The sequence below is a fragment of the Nerophis ophidion genome, linkage group LG05, assembly GCF_033978795.1.
Source record: "Nerophis ophidion isolate RoL-2023_Sa linkage group LG05, RoL_Noph_v1.0, whole genome shotgun sequence".
In the NCBI taxonomy this organism is placed as follows: domain Eukaryota; kingdom Metazoa; phylum Chordata; class Actinopteri; order Syngnathiformes; family Syngnathidae; genus Nerophis; species Nerophis ophidion.
In genome coordinates this window covers 7,262,547-7,279,555 of record NC_084615.1, presented here as the reverse complement: position 1 = coordinate 7,279,555, position 17,009 = coordinate 7,262,547, and the positions used below count along the sequence as shown (strand labels likewise).

At 39.7% G+C, this 17,009-nt stretch overlaps 4 protein-coding genes across 5 annotated transcripts in view; all 4 read left to right on the top strand.

The window, feature by feature from the left end:
- The window catches only part of LOC133552572 (protocadherin gamma-A11-like), a 255,083-nt gene that overhangs the window by 13,630 nt on the left and 224,444 nt on the right, over nt 1-17,009 (top strand). The window lies entirely within an intron of this gene.
- On the top strand, nt 231-2,947 carry LOC133552425 (protocadherin gamma-A12-like). The gene has a single exon (XM_061899616.1). It carries the CDS (start codon nt 422-424, stop codon nt 2,945-2,947), a length of 2,526 nt encoding a protein of 841 aa, XP_061755600.1. The 5' UTR covers nt 231-421.
- Nucleotides 5,343-9,496, top strand: LOC133552569 (protocadherin gamma-A3-like). Its single transcript, XM_061899815.1, has one exon. It carries the CDS (start codon nt 6,003-6,005, stop codon nt 8,502-8,504), a length of 2,502 nt encoding a protein of 833 aa, XP_061755799.1. The 5' UTR covers nt 5,343-6,002; the 3' UTR covers nt 8,505-9,496.
- On the top strand, nt 12,559-15,324 carry LOC133552567 (protocadherin beta-16-like). Its single transcript, XM_061899814.1, has one exon. It carries the CDS (start codon nt 12,586-12,588, stop codon nt 15,109-15,111), a length of 2,526 nt encoding a protein of 841 aa, XP_061755798.1. The 5' UTR covers nt 12,559-12,585; the 3' UTR covers nt 15,112-15,324.

Sequence of the window (17,009 nt, the reverse complement as noted above, 5' to 3'; positions counted from 1 at the left end):
CTCAATATATTGTCTTTGTCTATTGTCAACCAATTATTTATTTGTATAAAATGAATAGGCTGAACTCTTTTTTTTACATTAATCTGAAAACATAAAGAACAGTGTTTTAGACTGATCATGCATTGTATGTGAAACTGTTGAGTAATATTGTTGTAAAGTGGTAGAAAATAGATGTGAAGTTCACCATTTCGACTCTAAGGGACGCTCTTGGTCAGCATTTGAATTTCCTTCCATTCAGACCATCACTGACTATGTCATGAAGCAGCCTCGCTGTGTTCATTTGAGGTTGAGGATGCAGTTGCGTCAACAACTATCAAGACCTTTTTTGTTCTTTTAATTCGTTTTGGATGGACAATGACGGGATATTTTAGAGGAAAATTTGCAGTTTGAATCACGGAATACCTGATCTTTCTATTGGAAAATGGCACCTCGTAAATGCGTCGCCGACGCACGATGGATTTGGCGATGGTTTTCTGGCCCACGACAGCAATTGGGACTTCTCATTTGCATCTTTTATTTGGTCTCCACGGTAGGTGGTCAGATTCGTTATTCTATCCCAGAGGAGATGAAGAAAGGCTCGGTGATCGGTAATGTGGCGCAAGATCTCGGCTTGGATGTGAAAAGGCTGCGTTCAGGGCGGGCCCGCATCGTGACGGGCGAAAACATCCAGTACACCGAGCTGAAGACAGACAAAGGGCTTCTCGTCGTCAATGACAGAATAGACCGGGAGCAGCTTTGTGGAGATGTGACGCCATGTAGCTTCAGCTTTGAGGTCATTTTAGAAAACCCGTTAGAATTGCACAGAATCATTGTCGAGGTTTTGGATATAAATGATCATGCTCCCATCTTTGCAAATAAAGATGAGGCTCTCATATTTGAAATAAGTGAATCAGCTGCAGTGGGAGTGCGCTTTCCTTTGCAGAGTGCAGAGGATGAAGATGTAGGACAAAATGCATTACAGAATTACATTGTGTCACCAAATGATCATTTTATTCTGAATCAGCATGCAAATCCAGATGGCAGCAAATATGTTGAAATGGTGCTCCAGAAGCCTTTAGACAGAGAGCAACGTCCTCGTTTGTCTTTAAAATTAATTGCAGTGGATGGAGGAACACCACAGAGATCTGGTACAGTAAATATAGAAATAAACGTTTTAGATGCTAATGACAACGAACCCATATTCAACCAATCAGAATATAAAGCAGCTGTTGTAGAAAATGCAGTGAAAGGAACTAGTATAATTACTGTAAATGCTACAGATGCTGACAGTGGTTTTTATGGACTAATTACCTATAGTTTGTCGAAAATGAAAGGAAGTGCAGCAGATATATTTAATGTTGATGAAAAAGCAGGCACAATTTATGTGTCTGGTCAACTTGATTATGAAAAGGACAGAAAATATGAAGTGAGGGTGGAAGCAAAGGATCAAGGTGGGCTTACTGGAACAAGTAAAATTATATTTGATGTAATTGATGTAAACGACAATGCTCCAATTATTAATATAATGTCATTTTCAAGTCCTCTGTCTGAAGATTCGCCTCCTGGTACAACAATAGCAATTCTTAACATAAAAGATGCAGATTCTGAGAGAAATGGACAAATAACATGTTCAATAGATGGAAAAATACCTTTTAAGTTGGAGAACTCATTAACAAATTATTACAATTTAATATCAGATCAGTACTTTGATAGAGAGTCCGTGTCAGAATATAACATAACAATAACAGCCACTGATCTTGGAACGCCCCCTCTTTCTACCTCTACAAAGTTACATCTTAGAATCTCAGACATTAATGACAATGCACCATTATTTGATAAAAATATTTATTCTGCTTATGTCTCAGAGAATAATTCTCCTGGCATTTCCATATTTGCTGTCACTGCTAGAGATGCTGATTGGAATCAAAATGCGAGAATATCTTATCTTTTAGAGGACACACAGATAAGTGGCAGTCCCGTTTCTACTTATGTTTCTTTAAATTCTGAAACTGGTGTTATTAGTTCTGTTCGATCATTTGATTATGAGCAAATTAAACAACTGGACTTGGTGGTCAGAGCTCAGGATGGAGGTTCTCCTCCTCTCAGCAGCAACGTGAGCGTCCGCATCCTGATCCAGGACCAGAACGACAACGCCCCCCAGGTCCTGTACCCGGTCCAGACGGGCGGCTCGGTGCTGGCTGAAATGGTGCCTCGTTCAGCAGATGTGGGCTATCTGGTGACTAAAGTGGTGGCTGTGGATGTGGACTCTGGACAGAACGCCTGGCTCTCCTATAAAGTGCAGAAAGCCACAGACAGGGCGCTGTTTGAAGTGGGCCTACACAATGGAGAAATAAGAACTGTCCGCCAAGTCACTGATAAAGATGGCGTCAAACAAAGACTGAGTGTTCTAGTGGAGGACAACGGGCAGCCCTCTCGTTCAGCTACAGTCATTGTTAACGTGGCGGTGGCGGACAGCTTCCCTGAAGTGCTGTCAGAGTTCACTGACTTTAGCATGCACGACAAGGAGTACAATGACAAGCTGACTTTTTACTTAGTCTTGGCTTTGGCTGTGGTCTCCTTCCTCTTCATCACCTGCTTGCTGCTCATCATATCAGTCAAAGTGTACAGGTGGAGACAGTCTCGCGTCCTGTACCACTCCAACCTCCCTGTCATTCCATATTATCCACCACGTTACTCAGATACTTTGGGGACAGGGACTCTCCAACACGTGTACAATTACGAGGTGTGCAGGACCAGCGACTCCAGAAAAAGTGACATGAAGAATATGCAAGCCATGAGTCAAAGTTTAGTGAGTGTGGATGGAGCTGATGCTGATACACCACATGTGACCAAGCAGATGGCAGGAAACTTTTCACAGATGTCAACTTTGGTGAGTCCAATATTTTACCATTCTTTGTCTGTTTTCCATATGACATCCTACATAGTTTTAAAGAGATCCTGTTCATAGTACTGTCCATGCTATTTTAATAGTGTTTTTTGGCAGACATAACTATCGACTCATAAAACTAAGAAAATGCATTTGTGTTTTCCCTACTAGCCATTTTAACAGTAGGGCTATCATTTTCCGAAAACAAAGACTGAATATTGGTGAGTTAATTTTTGTGAAATATTAAAGCAAAACTTATGTTAGTCACAGTTTACAGGGATCATTTCCATCCCATTTTCACTACAGCTCAATCAAACATGGATCTTGAAGTAATTCTTAATATTTACTAAACATGTACAAGTACTGTGTGAATGTGTGTGTGAATGGGTGAATGTGGAAGTAGTGTCAAAGCGCTTTGAGTACCTTGAAGGTAGAAAAGTGCTATACAAGTACAAGTACAACCCATTCGTTTATGAAGGAATACTGTTGAAAAATAACTACATTATATATAACTTTTTATTTTGTAACTGTGCGCATAATTTACCAGATCCTGGTGGAACTTGTGATCATTTATCTATTTTTGAGAATATGAATGAAAAACAAACATTTCAATGGCGATGGGTAAACATTTCCCTTCAGCATTTTCTGGAAACGTGCGGCATTCATCTTGCCGTCAGTTTTGACTAATCCACTGTGCCTTTGAAGCTTACACATTCCCAAAACATTACCAAACCACCTGCAAGTTTCACCACAAACATGGTCTGATCTGTGTTGGTTCTTCTACAAATGTGACTTGTAGGGTTTTGGCCACGGTGGTCAGTTTTAGTCCCATCTCATCTCTTCAAATAAGTTTGTTCCAGTCGTTTCAAGGCTTGCCTCTCTGCCGTATGCTGAGTATTGTAAGCAGGCTGCGTTGCTGGAAGTTCTTAAAACTGCCTTTATGTTTACTAAAGGTATGTGTGGGTTTTTCTGTTATGATCCGCTACCCGGATCATATTCTGTTTACGTTGTCTAAGCCACTAGTGTTTTCAGCACCTCTTGATTTTGTTTGTCTCAGTTGCCATGACGGCAAATCACATACACCTGCCTCTGGTTATTTCTCTGGACGTGCACCTGCTTCCCAGGCACTAATCGGAGGGCTATTTAGTCCTTGCCCTGGCCTCACTCGGGCTGGCTTCCTAGTTTGTTTTCTTACAACAAGTGAGGATGTCTGTTTCCTGCTCGCTACCTGCTAGTTTCCACGATAGACTCTTTATCTTCTAGCTCCCATGCTAGCTCTTGTAGTTTTTTGCCTTGAGTGCTATGAGCACCTTTTTTATTTGTTAAAGTCTGATTTATTTCCAAATAAATCATTTGTTCTCACCTTCATGCTGTGTCCGAAGCCCGTCTGCATTCCTGGGAGAACGAATTCCGCACCACGATGCGACCCGGTCGTTACATTTTCTTTGCATCCCCAACAGTTTTGTGGCAGTTGTCTTTCAAATGTTGTTGGCCTTTTTCTGAATCTTCTATTTTTCCACTTCTAAGTTAGAATTTGAACAATATTCTCAGTTCTCTGGATATCTACTTGTGTCCTTTCCTTGCTGTTGTATGAAATGTAGTTCAACTACAGTATTCTTTCTGCATGAAATGGAATAACTGGTGCTGCATTGGTTGAAACCTGCAGTGGTCTATTAGGGGCCCAGAAACTGCACTGTCCTTCTATCCACACACATTACTTACAAACAAACAAATCACTGGTGAATATGTTTACCTTTATTATCCATCTAAACCTGTTTGTGTCAATGTGTGCGTGTTATCAGGCCAAAACCTCCAGAGAATGTGCTCTATTTGTAACTATGATCTAAAAAGAGTGAACACGACTGCTTGATGTCTTCACTCTGCAAATAAATACGAGTGAAAGAAAATGATTTGTAATATTGTCAATAGTCTGTGGGAAATGGACAACACATAACACATTTTGCAATATGAGCAAAACTGTAGGTTTTTTTTAAGAGATACAATTATATCAACAATTCTGCACACATAGTCATGTTTTTAATCATTAGGCCTTCCTTGAGTGTATTATATTGGTATAATGCAGGACGCATAGTTTATGTTCGAAGACGGTTATTGTCTTATTGTTTTATCATTTCAAGTCCCCCCTTTGTAGGGACATTTACTTTTATTCTGCTACCCGACAAAATAAGATATTGTGTGGATCCTCAGATTGATGTCATTCTCAAATAAATGCATCAATATTGAATTTGACTCTCCTCTTTTGGTTATGTTGACTTCTCCAATGTTGTTATTGCTTTTGTATTTATATGTCATTCATTTTGTTTTGTGGAGCAAAACTATTCATCAGTTTCCTAAACCAGGGTTTAACAATGGATATGTTGTTTTAATTCATGACTCTTGGAGGTCAAATGAGTTGCCGATGTTTTTGTTCAGGGCCACTAACAGTAGGAGAAAGTGAGCATGATAGTGCTTTATAAATAAATGCATCTGCTGATGACCTATCCAGGATGTATATTTAATTAGAATATAATATATAATAACATGAAACTGTAAGGCTACTTTGTTTGTACTTATTATATTGCTTGGTACAAAGTGAACAATGATGTGTCTTGGTAGCTCTGTCCATGGTGCTGAAAGGCAGCTGAGGAGAAAAAAAAAGTCATCTTGTACTAAGCTTCTTATACTAGTTGTATTACATTCATAAGCATGGTTACTTGTACTATGCATCCATCACTCAGTTGTATTGATTGTGTAAATATTTGTATAAATAAAACATCCCAAAGACAAAACAGAAAAGTTGTCTTTGTATGGCCTGCGGTTTTTTTAAATGAATATTTCCACATTAAAAAGCGCATAGTGTGTGAAGGAACATTTGTTGTCTTAATGATTTTGCTGTAGCTGGAACAATTTCACATTTCAGCCTCTAAGGGACGCTATTGCATCGAAAATGAATGTGATAGTTACAAGTGATGCAGTGCAGCTCCCTTCTCTGTCACTGCCATTTATAGAAGAGAGCTCGTATGAACAACATTTACCAACTGACCTAAATAACATCGTCACTGATCAATGCTTCTGGCTGAAAATAGCCAAGTATTTATTGTTTAGGTAGTTTTATTATTATTTTTTTCTTTTTCTCATGGAGTCTAAAGAGGATAATTGCAGTGGAGAAAGAAGATGGCGTTGTTTTTGGCGACGGGCGGCCTGCCTCTTTGTCTTTTTGTCTTGTATTCTAAACGGAACGGAGGCACAGATCCGCTATTCAATCCCAGAGGAGATGAAAAAAGGCTCACTTGTCGGAAATGTGGCCCAAGATCTCGGTTTGGATGTAAAAAGACTCCGTTCTGGGCGTGCCCGCATCGTGACGGGGGAGAACGTCCAGTACACGGAGCTGAGGACGGACAAAGGGCTTCTGGTCGTCCATGAGAGGATAGATCGAGAGCAGCTTTGTGGAGACGTGACGCCGTGCAGCTTCACCTTTGAGATTTTACTGGAAAACCCCATGGAATTGCACCCTGTGACCATCGAAGTGTTGGACGTCAATGACAACGCCCCCACTTTTGAAAATAATTATTTGCAATTTGAAATAAGCGAGTCTGCTGCTCTTGGCTCCCGTTTTGTTTTGGAAAGTGCACATGATGCTGATGTGGGCGAAAACGGTCTGCAGAGCTACATTTTAACTCCGAGTGATCATTTTGTTTTAAAGGAACACGTCAGTCCTGGAGGTAGTAAATATGCAGAAATGGTGCTGCAGAAAGGATTAGACAGAGAAGAACAACCCCGACTCTCTTTAAAATTAGTGGCTGTGGATGGTGGGAATCCACAGAAATCAGGTACAGTAAATATTAATATTATCATTCAAGATGCAAATGATAATGTTCCTGTGTTTAATCAAACAATTTATAAAGCTAAAGTGATTGAAAATGCAGTAAAAGGCACTCACGTTCTAACTGTGAATGCAACTGACCCGGATAGTGGATCAAATGCAAAAATCACATACTCTTTTTCAAAATCAAAAGCAGGAATAGCAGATTTATTTCACATTGACCAAGAAACAGGATGTATAACTGTAGCAAAACAAATAAATTATGAAAAAGAGAAAACAATAGAGTTCATGGTTGAAGCTAAAGATCAAGGTGGACTGGCTGACTCTGCTAAAGTGGAAATAGAAGTAACAGATTTAAATGATAATGTTCCAGTCATAAATGTGATGTCCTTCACTAGTCCTGTGTCAGAAGACTCCCCAGCTGGTACCACTATTGGTATCATTAATGTTAAAGACCTAGATTCTGGAGAAAATGGTCACGTCAGGTGTGCCATTGAGGGCCGCGTTCCATTTAGAATTAAATCCAATGTGAGAAATTATTTTGCATTATTGACTGATGCTGACTTAGATCGTGAAAGTGTGCCAGAATACAACATCACTGTTGTTGCATCAGATTCTGGCTCACCTCCTCTCTCTAGTAAAACTACTTTTAATTTGAAGGTTTCAGACGTGAATGACAATGCTCCTGTGTTCCCGGTCAGCTTGTATACTGCAAGTGTTGCAGAAAATAACCATCCAGGTGTTTCTGTGCTAAAAGTTAGTGCTAAAGACCCTGATGAAAACCAGAACGCTCGTGTTTCTTACATGTTGGAGGAGCGTGAAATCGGAGGAACTCCAGTTGCTGAATTTGTGTCCGTTAATGCAGAAAGTGGAGTCATTAGTGCAGTTCGCTCATTCGACTATGAACAAATTAAAGAACTAGTGTTTATTGTCAAAGCTCAGGATGGAGGCTCCCCTCCTCTCAGCAGCAACGTGAGCGTCCGCATCCTGATCCAGGACCAGAACGACAACGCCCCCCAGGTCCTGTACCCGGTCCAGACGGGCGGCTCGGTGTTGGCTGAAATGGTGCCTCGTTCAGCAGATGTGGGCTATCTGGTGACTAAAGTGGTGGCTGTGGATGTGGACTCTGGACAGAACGCCTGGCTCTCCTATAAAGTGCAGAAAGCCACAGACAGGGCGCTGTTTGAAGTGGGCCTACACAATGGAGAAATAAGAACTGTCCGCCAAGTCACTGATAAAGATGGCGTCAAACAAAGACTGAGTGTTCTAGTGGAGGACAACGGGCAGCCCTCTCGTTCAGCTACAGTCATTGTTAACGTGGCGGTGGCGGACAGCTTCCCTGAAGTGCTGTCAGAGTTCACTGACTTTAGCATGCACGACAAGGAGTACAATGACAAGCTGACTTTTTACTTAGTCTTGGCTTTGGCTGTGGTCTCCTTCCTCTTCATCACCTGCTTGCTGCTCATCATATCAGTCAAAGTGTACAGGTGGAGACAGTCTCGCGTCCTGTACCACTCCAACCTCCCTGTCATTCCATATTATCCACCACGCTACTCAGACACTTTGGGGACAGGGACTCTCCAACACGTGTACAATTACGAGGTGTGCAGGACCAGCGACTCCAGAAAAAGTGACATGAAGAATATGCAAGCCATGAGTCAAAGTTTAGTGAGTGTGGATGGAGCTGATGCTGATACACCACATGTGACCAAGCAGATGGCAGGAAACTTTTCACAGATGTCAACTTTGGTGAGTCAAGATTTCAACATTATTTCTTTGTTTTTGTATCTGATAGTTTTGCAAGTTCTAAAGTAAACGTATACTTACTCACTGTAGTTGTACATGATGTTTTACCTCCAACTAATCATATTATAATTTAACATTTTACAATATTGGTTATTTTTGAATAGATACATTTGGAACATATAAGTCACTTTTCATGTAGCTTTTATTTTAACATAGTGAAATCTAATATTTTCTAATATTGAAAATCCTGCAATTAATAATGCTGTCTGGTAGGTCAGATATGGATTTATATTTAGTTTGTTTAAAAGGTACAATACATATCCGGCAACAAGCGGCATGTAAATATGTGAGATTACAGCCACTGACTATAATTTCATTTTACATCTCACGTCCCTCAGCAACACATTCATAACAAAGTACACACATTAACAATATTGAAATGTAACATTCAAGGTTGTGATAAAATACATATTTCACAATGTACACCTTTGCACTTCTATATACTATTTAAACTATGATTACAATTTTGACTCTCAAGCAGCCTTTTTTCAAGTCCTGGTTAAATGATGCTTTTGTCACTATTTGCCTGATATGTTCAGATTGTGTGTTCAGTGTTTGACATGCTCATTAAGAAAAAGATAGTTGTCCAGTCTCACTTTTTTGGAACGGCACCAAACAGTCGACTATGGAGCCCTGCTTGGTTGTGTTGTTAGCATTTCTATACTTACAAAGTTTGTGAGGAGGTGTTCTGGGGTCATTAAAAGAATATACGATAACTGAATCAGCACACTTTAGAATAGAATAGAGTTTTATTGTCATTATTACAGTGAACAGGTTTAAAGAACAACAAAATTGGAGCAGATCCCTAAGGTGCATACACAACAATATAGTAACATAAATAGTAAAAAAGATGTATATATCCACACACGTGCATATATCCATACATATATACACATATATACACATTTACTCATATATACATAGACATATATACACACATATATACATATATTTAAATATACATACATGTACATACACAAATACATATGTATATACACACACGTGCATATATCCATACATATATACACATATATACACATTTACTCATATATACATAGACATATATACACACATATATACATATATTTAAATATACATACATGTACATACACAAATACATATGTATATACACACACATGCATATATCCTTACACATGCATATACATCCACGTACACATAAATGGTTGTACTGGTATATCGCTTTTCTACCCCTTTTTAAGGAGCCCAAAGCGCCTTGACAGTATTTCCACATTCACCCATTCACACACTGATGGCGGGAGCTGCCATGCAAGGCGCTAACCACGACATCAGGAGCAAGGGTGAAGTGTCTTGCCCAAGGACACAACAAATATGAATAGGATGGTAGAAGGTGGGGATTGAACCAGCAACCCTCAGAATGCTGGCACGGCCGCTCTCCCAACTTCGCCACACATACATACATATACATACACAAATATATATACACATTAATACACATATTTATATCCAGCCATCCATTTTCTACCGCTTATTCCCTTTCGGGGTTGCGGGGGGCGCTGGCGCCTATCTCAGCTACAATCGGGCGGAAGGCAGGGTACACCCTGGACAAGTCACTCCCTCATCGCAGGGCCAACACAGATAGACGGACAACATTCACACTCACATTCACACACTCGGGCCAATTTTAGTGTTGCCAATCAACCTATCCCCAGGTGCATGTCTTTGGAAGTGGGAGGAAGCCGGAGTACCCGGAGGGAACCCACGCTTTCATGGGGAGAACATGCAAACTCCACACAGAAAGATCCCGAGCCTGGATTTGAACCCAGGACTGCAGGAACTTCGTATTGTGAGGCAGACACACTAACCCCTCTGCCACCGTGAAGCCCACACATATTTATACATATACATATATACACACATACATATATATATATATTATACATATGCTGTATACATATATTTACAAATACATGCACATACATACACATAATTATACACATATATACACACACATCCACTGTGTATAATATGTAATTATTAATATTTAATTTTCCCATAAGAGTGACTTAGACATCTACAAATAAATTCTAATGTTAATTTATTAAACTAACACCATTATATATATATAATATATATATATATATATATATATATATATATATATATATATATATATATGTAGATATATACATATAGATATATACATATATACATACATATATGTAGATATATACATATATACATACATATATGCGTGCGCACACACACACACACAAATATATATATATATATATATATATATATATATATATATATATATATATATATATATATATATATATATACTGTATATAGTGAGAGAGGTGTAAGGTTGCAGGTTATTGCACAATATTGTCTTTCACAGTTCAGTATTCTTGCACTTATCAAGAGGCCATTTCAGATATATTGCACAGTCCAACATTTTTGCACATTATAGTCCGAAAAATAACAAGACATGACACATGAGGACATGACGGACACATTGTGCTAACTTAATGCTACTATGGCGTTTGGGTAAAAACTGTTTTTTAGTCTATTTGTGCCCCCTTTTAGAACCCTGTAACGTCTGCCCGAGGGTAGTAGTTCTAGGTGGCAGTGCCCGGGGTGGAATGTCTCTTTCAGGATGCTCTGTGCTTTCCCGAGACAGCGGGAGCTGTACAGGTCAGCCAGGGAGGGGAGGGGGGCGTCCGATGATCTTCTGGGCGGTCTTTATGACCCTCTAGAGCGCCGTTCTCTCTGCGGCCGTGCAGCTGCTGAACCACACGCAGATGCAGTAGGTCAGGATGCTCCCAATAGAGCACCGGTAGAAGGACACCAGCAGTTCCTGTGAGAGGTGGTTGTTCCTGAGTATTCTCAAGAAGTGCAGTGTCTGGTGTGCCTTCTTGATGGTAGTTGTGGTGTTGGTGCTCCAGGTTAGGTTGTAATCCAGGTGGACTCCCATTAAGCGGAGGTCAGAGGCCCTCTCCACGCAGTCACACCTGATGACCAGGGGCAGGATGTCCGTTTTATTCCTCCTGAAGTCTATGACCAGCTCCTTGGTCTTGGAGGTGTTCAGGGCCAGGTTGTTTACTGTGCATCACTCCGACAGCTTCTCCACCTCGTCCTGATATGCAGCCTCGTCTCCCCTCTTTATTTATGAAGTTTTCCTAATTGATTAGGTTGTATTTCTCAGGTATTCTGCAATGATGGCGCTGGTATGGTGGGCCATTTTTAAAAATATCTTGTACAATGCATTGTCTCTCTATGTACATTGCACACTTAGATTCAGTTAATTATTTGTATTAATTGGTGGACATTGCTCATGTCTTCATCATGAAATGCAAAAATGTGACGGAGAAGTTCATAGCAGTCTCTGACTTGCAATGTGACATCACCTGCACTTACAGTTTAGTGAACATGCAGGCTTATGTGTGAAGGTTAATTAATGCAGCACTTTATTTATGTAACCCTCTACTAGAGTGATCATCAATATGTCTCTACCTGTAATTAGGAATGAATGGATTTCATTTCAATATTAAACTGGCAGGTTAATTGTACTTTTGATAACTCTTGGTATACAAACATTAATCAACATTGTCTTTCTGGGTGTCTGTCCATGGTGCTGAAGTGCAGTTTAGGCTACATTAGACAATTTGTATGAAAAACCCTTTGATTATTTACTATTTTTAGTTTCATCATAATTATTGGTGGCTATTTATATACTCAGCAATCAGTCATTTGTACTAAGGCTTGAATTAATTGCAATTAAGTAAAACACATGTATTGATTTTGTTTGTTGCGTTTTTATTATTTTGCGCTAGTCTTAAAAATATATAGCATATTATTTATGGAGGCATTGTTTTTAATTTGTGTGTATCTAGACCACTTTCACCTTTCAGCCTCTAAGGGACGCTATTGCATGGGAAATGAATGTGATAGTTACGTGATGCAGTGCAGCGTCTTTCTCTGTCACTGCCATTTATAGAAGAGAGCTTCGAGTGAACAACAACCGTGCAACAATAACGCTCATCTTTTTGCTCCTATTAGTCAAATTATTTTTATAGGGTCGTTTTACTTTAATAGTGTTTTTCACATGGAGTCTAAAGAGGATCATTGCAGTGGAGGAGGAAGATGGCGATGTGTTTGGCGACAAGCGGCCTGCCTCTTTGTCTTTTTGTGTTTTTTCCTAAACGGAACGGAGGCACAGATCCGCTATTCAATCCCAGAGGAGATGAAAAAAGGCTCGCTTGTCGGTAATGTGGCCCAAGATCTCGGTTTGGATGTAAAAAGACTCCGTTCTGGGCGTGCCCGCATCGTGACGGGGGAGAACGTCCAGTACACGGAGCTGAGGACGGACAAAGGGCTTCTGGTCGTCCATGAGAGGATAGATCGAGAGCAGCTTTGTGGAGACGTGACGCCGTGCAGCTTCACCTTTGAGATTTTACTGGAAAACCCCATGGAATTGCACCCTGTGACCATCGAAGTGTTGGACGTCAATGACAACGCCCCCACCTTTAAATATAATCATTTGCAATTTGAAATAAGTGAGTCTGCTGCTCTTGGCTCCCGTTTTGTTTTGGAAAGTGCACATGATGCTGATGTGGGTGCAAACGGTCTGCAGAGCTACATTTTAACTCCGAGTGATCATTTTGTCTTAAAGGAACACGTTAGTGGAGGTGGTAAATATGCAGAAATGGTGCTGCAGAAAGGATTAGACAGAGAAGAACAATCCCGACTTTCTTTAAAATTAGTGGCTGTGGATGGAGGAAATCCACAGAGATCAGGTACAGTAAATATAATTATTAACATAATAGATGCAAATGATAATGCTCCTGTTTTTGACCAAACGACTTATAAAGTTAAAGTGGTTGAAAATGCAATAAAAGGCACTCACGTTCTAACTGTGAATGCAACTGACTCAGATAGTGGATCAAATGCAAAAGTCACATACTCTTTTTCGAAAACTAATGCAGAAATAAAAGATACATTTCATATAAATGAGGAAACAGGATGTATAACTGTAGCAAAACAAATAGATTATGAAAAAGAAAAAACAATAGAGTTCATGGTTGAAGCTAAAGATCAAGGTGGACTGACTGAGTCTGCTAAAGTGGAAATAGAAGTAACAGATTTGAATGATAATGTTCCAGTCATAAATGTGATGTCCTTCACTAGTCCTGTGTCAGAAGACTCCCCAGCTGGTACCACTATTGGTATCATTAATGTTAAAGACCTAGATTCTGGAGAAAATGGTCACGTCAGGTGTGCCATTGAGGGCCGCGTTCCATTTAGAATTAAATCCAATGTGAGAAATTATTTTGCATTATTGACTGATGCTGACTTAGATCGTGAAAGTGTGCCAGAATACAACATCACTGTTGTTGCATCAGATTCTGGCTCACCTCCTCTGTCTAGTAAAATGACTTTTAATTTGAAGGTTTCAGACGTGAATGACAATGCTCCTGTGTTCCCAGTCAGCTTGTATACTGCAAGTGTTGCAGAAAATAACCATCCAGGTGTTTCTGTGCTAAAAGTTAGTGCTAAAGACCCTGATGAAAACCAGAATGCTCGTGTTTCTTACATGTTGGAGGAGCGTGAAATCGGAGGAACTCCAGTTGCTGAATTTGTGTCCGTTAATGCAGAAAGTGGAGTCATTAGTGCAGTTCGCTCATACGATTATGAACAAATTAAAGAACTGGTGTTTATTGTCAGAGCTCAGGATGGAGGCTCCCCTCCACTTAGCAGCAACGTGAGCGTTCGCATCCTGATCCAGGACCAGAACGACAACGCCCCCCAGGTCCTGTACCCGGTCCAGACGGGCGGCTCGGTGCTGGCTGAAATGGTGCCTCGTTCAGCAGATGTGGGCTATCTGGTGACTAAAGTGGTGGCTGTGGATGTGGACTCTGGACAGAACGCCTGGCTCTCCTATAAAGTGCAGAAAGCCACAGACAGGGCGCTGTTTGAAGTGGGCCTACACAATGGAGAAATAAGAACTGTCCGCCAAGTCACTGATAAAGATGGCGTCAAACAAAGACTGAGTGTTCTAGTGGAGGACAACGGGCAGCCCTCTCGTTCAGCTACAGTCATTGTTAACGTGGCGGTGGCGGACAGCTTCCCTGAAGTGCTGTCAGAGTTCACTGACTTTAGCATGCACGACAAGGAGTACAATGACAAGCTGACTTTTTACTTAGTCTTGGCTTTGGCTGTGGTCTCCTTCCTCTTCATCACCTGCTTGCTGCTCATCATATCAGTCAAAGTGTACAGGTGGAGACAGTCTCGCGTCCTGTACCACTCCAACCTCCCTGTCATTCCATATTATCCACCACGTTACTCAGACACTTTGGGGACAGGGACTCTCCAACACGTGTACAATTACGAGGTGTGCAGGACCAGCGACTCCAGAAAAAGTGACATGAAGAATATGCAAGCCATGAGTCAAAGTTTAGTGAGTGTGGATGGAGCTGATGCTGATACACCACATGTGACCAAGCAGATGGCAGGAAACTTTTCGCAGATGTCAACTTTGGTGAGTCTAATATTTTGCCATTCTTTCTCTGTTGTTGTGTTTAAAGTTTACACTGCCGTCAGAAGGTTACAATATTGTCACTTAGCATGTTGAAAAGTCTGCTTCCTCCACAAATGTGGAACAACATAAGGTTTAAATCATTGTCAGATCAGTCTTACATGACCTTATTAGACTCCAGCTGTTATGTTGAACATGTTCTTGATCATTTTTTAAAGAACCATGCCTGGCATTATAACTAGATTTTTGTTTTAGCTTCAGTGTTTTAAACTACATGTCACATTTAATCAAAGCACCTCTTGTTTAAATATGAGTTGATCCTCACCTGTTATAAACTGTCAAAAGGTTACAGTTATTTTAGGTTAGTTAGTTCTTCCAGTATAAGTATATTTTTGTCACTGCCAGCATACTGGACTCATACAGTTACATTACTTTACCACATGGTCTGGTTTTGCATCATTATAAGTAATGCAGACTTTTTTTCTTATTTTTGTATATCTCGACACAAGTCTTTCCACTCCTTCTCTATCGTGTCTGAAAACTTTATCAGGTTTCAGTCATTCTCAGTACTGCTTTGAAAGTTGACATTTTACCTAACTCCGATCTTCTAGTTAGTATATGAGGTAAAATATTTCCAACTCATATTTTAGATGATGTTGATTTTCCAAGTTGGACAACTTTCAAGTTTATAGTCCATCATATTTATCTTTTTCATTTACTTTGTAAAATATATCTTGTTTCACATAGTTGGAAAGTCAAACGGAAACTCTTGGTAGTACATGATTGTACCGCCTGTGTACTGATTTGCACTTTGACATGTTGACATAAGTTCAGCAATTTTCATACAAAATATAAATTAGTGTCTGGCCTCAATGTGGGCCATTAAAACCGATTGTTTGTGCAAGATAATATTGATGCTGCGTGAATCAAAGAGTGTGTCATGCAGTGTTTATATCTAGATTATTGAGTGGATTGATACATTATATTTACCATAGTTCTAACATATGTCAGTCAGTGTTTGGTGTGGTTGTTCAAGTGGTGTAGGAGTTTTGCATTCATTTTGTTAATACAACTAATAGTAGTTTTGTTGTTTCAATGTTTAGTGTGTCGGGACTCGGGAGGTAGTTGCTGGAGTTTAGTTCTACAAAGTTGATTCCACAAAACAACTCAATAGTTTCAGCACCATATGAAATAATCTCACTTGACATCATTGTGCAGCATTTCCCTTGCATTCTTCACAACGTTAATATTCACATATGCCAGAACGTTTTTTTTATATTTACAGTGAGAACATAAATATTTGTGATTAACAATTGATTCATGGCCTCTTTTGATACGCAAACATTTTCAAGAATCTAATTAAAATAATGGAGAGCCTACTCATTTTCTTTTTCTCAAAAAAAAATCCCACAATGTTTAACTTAACCTGCAGGGTGTAAAATACACATTATTAATATTTTACTTTGCTATAAAAGTTACTTGCACGACTACAAATAAACTTTAAGGAGAAAAAATTTAACCAACACCATTCTATGTCATAAAAAAGTGCACACTCAAGATGTTAATTGGATAGTTATTTAGTATCTTGTCCTTTGAACCACCATTAAGTTCATGCGCGCTAGGTAAACATCTCCTGGTCTTAAAAGTCTCGTGAATAAGTATTAATCTCATGATTATTCAAACAAACACACACACGGACACACACACACACACATACACTTACACACACACGCACACACACATGCACTTACGCACACACTGCAAAGTAAAAACACCTCACGTTACCAACATTAACACTCACTGTAGGGTTATTTTTTTTATTATGTGTTTGTTATCCAGCCTAATGATTGCATGTGTTTATTTGTCTCACATTTAACTGTTTAATGTTAAAAAAATAATGTTTCCATGTTTGTTTTGTGTTGTTGTTAATGTGTTGTTTTCACAATTCTCTCACAGTAATTAATGTCGCACTAATACTCACTGCTGTCCATGGT

Coding starts and splice junctions, on each gene's coding strand:
- LOC133552425 (XM_061899616.1), top strand. CDS start 422: ATGGCACCTCGTAAATGCGTCGCCGACGCACGATGGATTTGGCGATGG.
- LOC133552569 (XM_061899815.1), top strand. CDS start 6,003: ATGGAGTCTAAAGAGGATAATTGCAGTGGAGAAAGAAGATGGCGTTGT.
- LOC133552567 (XM_061899814.1), top strand. CDS start 12,586: ATGGAGTCTAAAGAGGATCATTGCAGTGGAGGAGGAAGATGGCGATGT.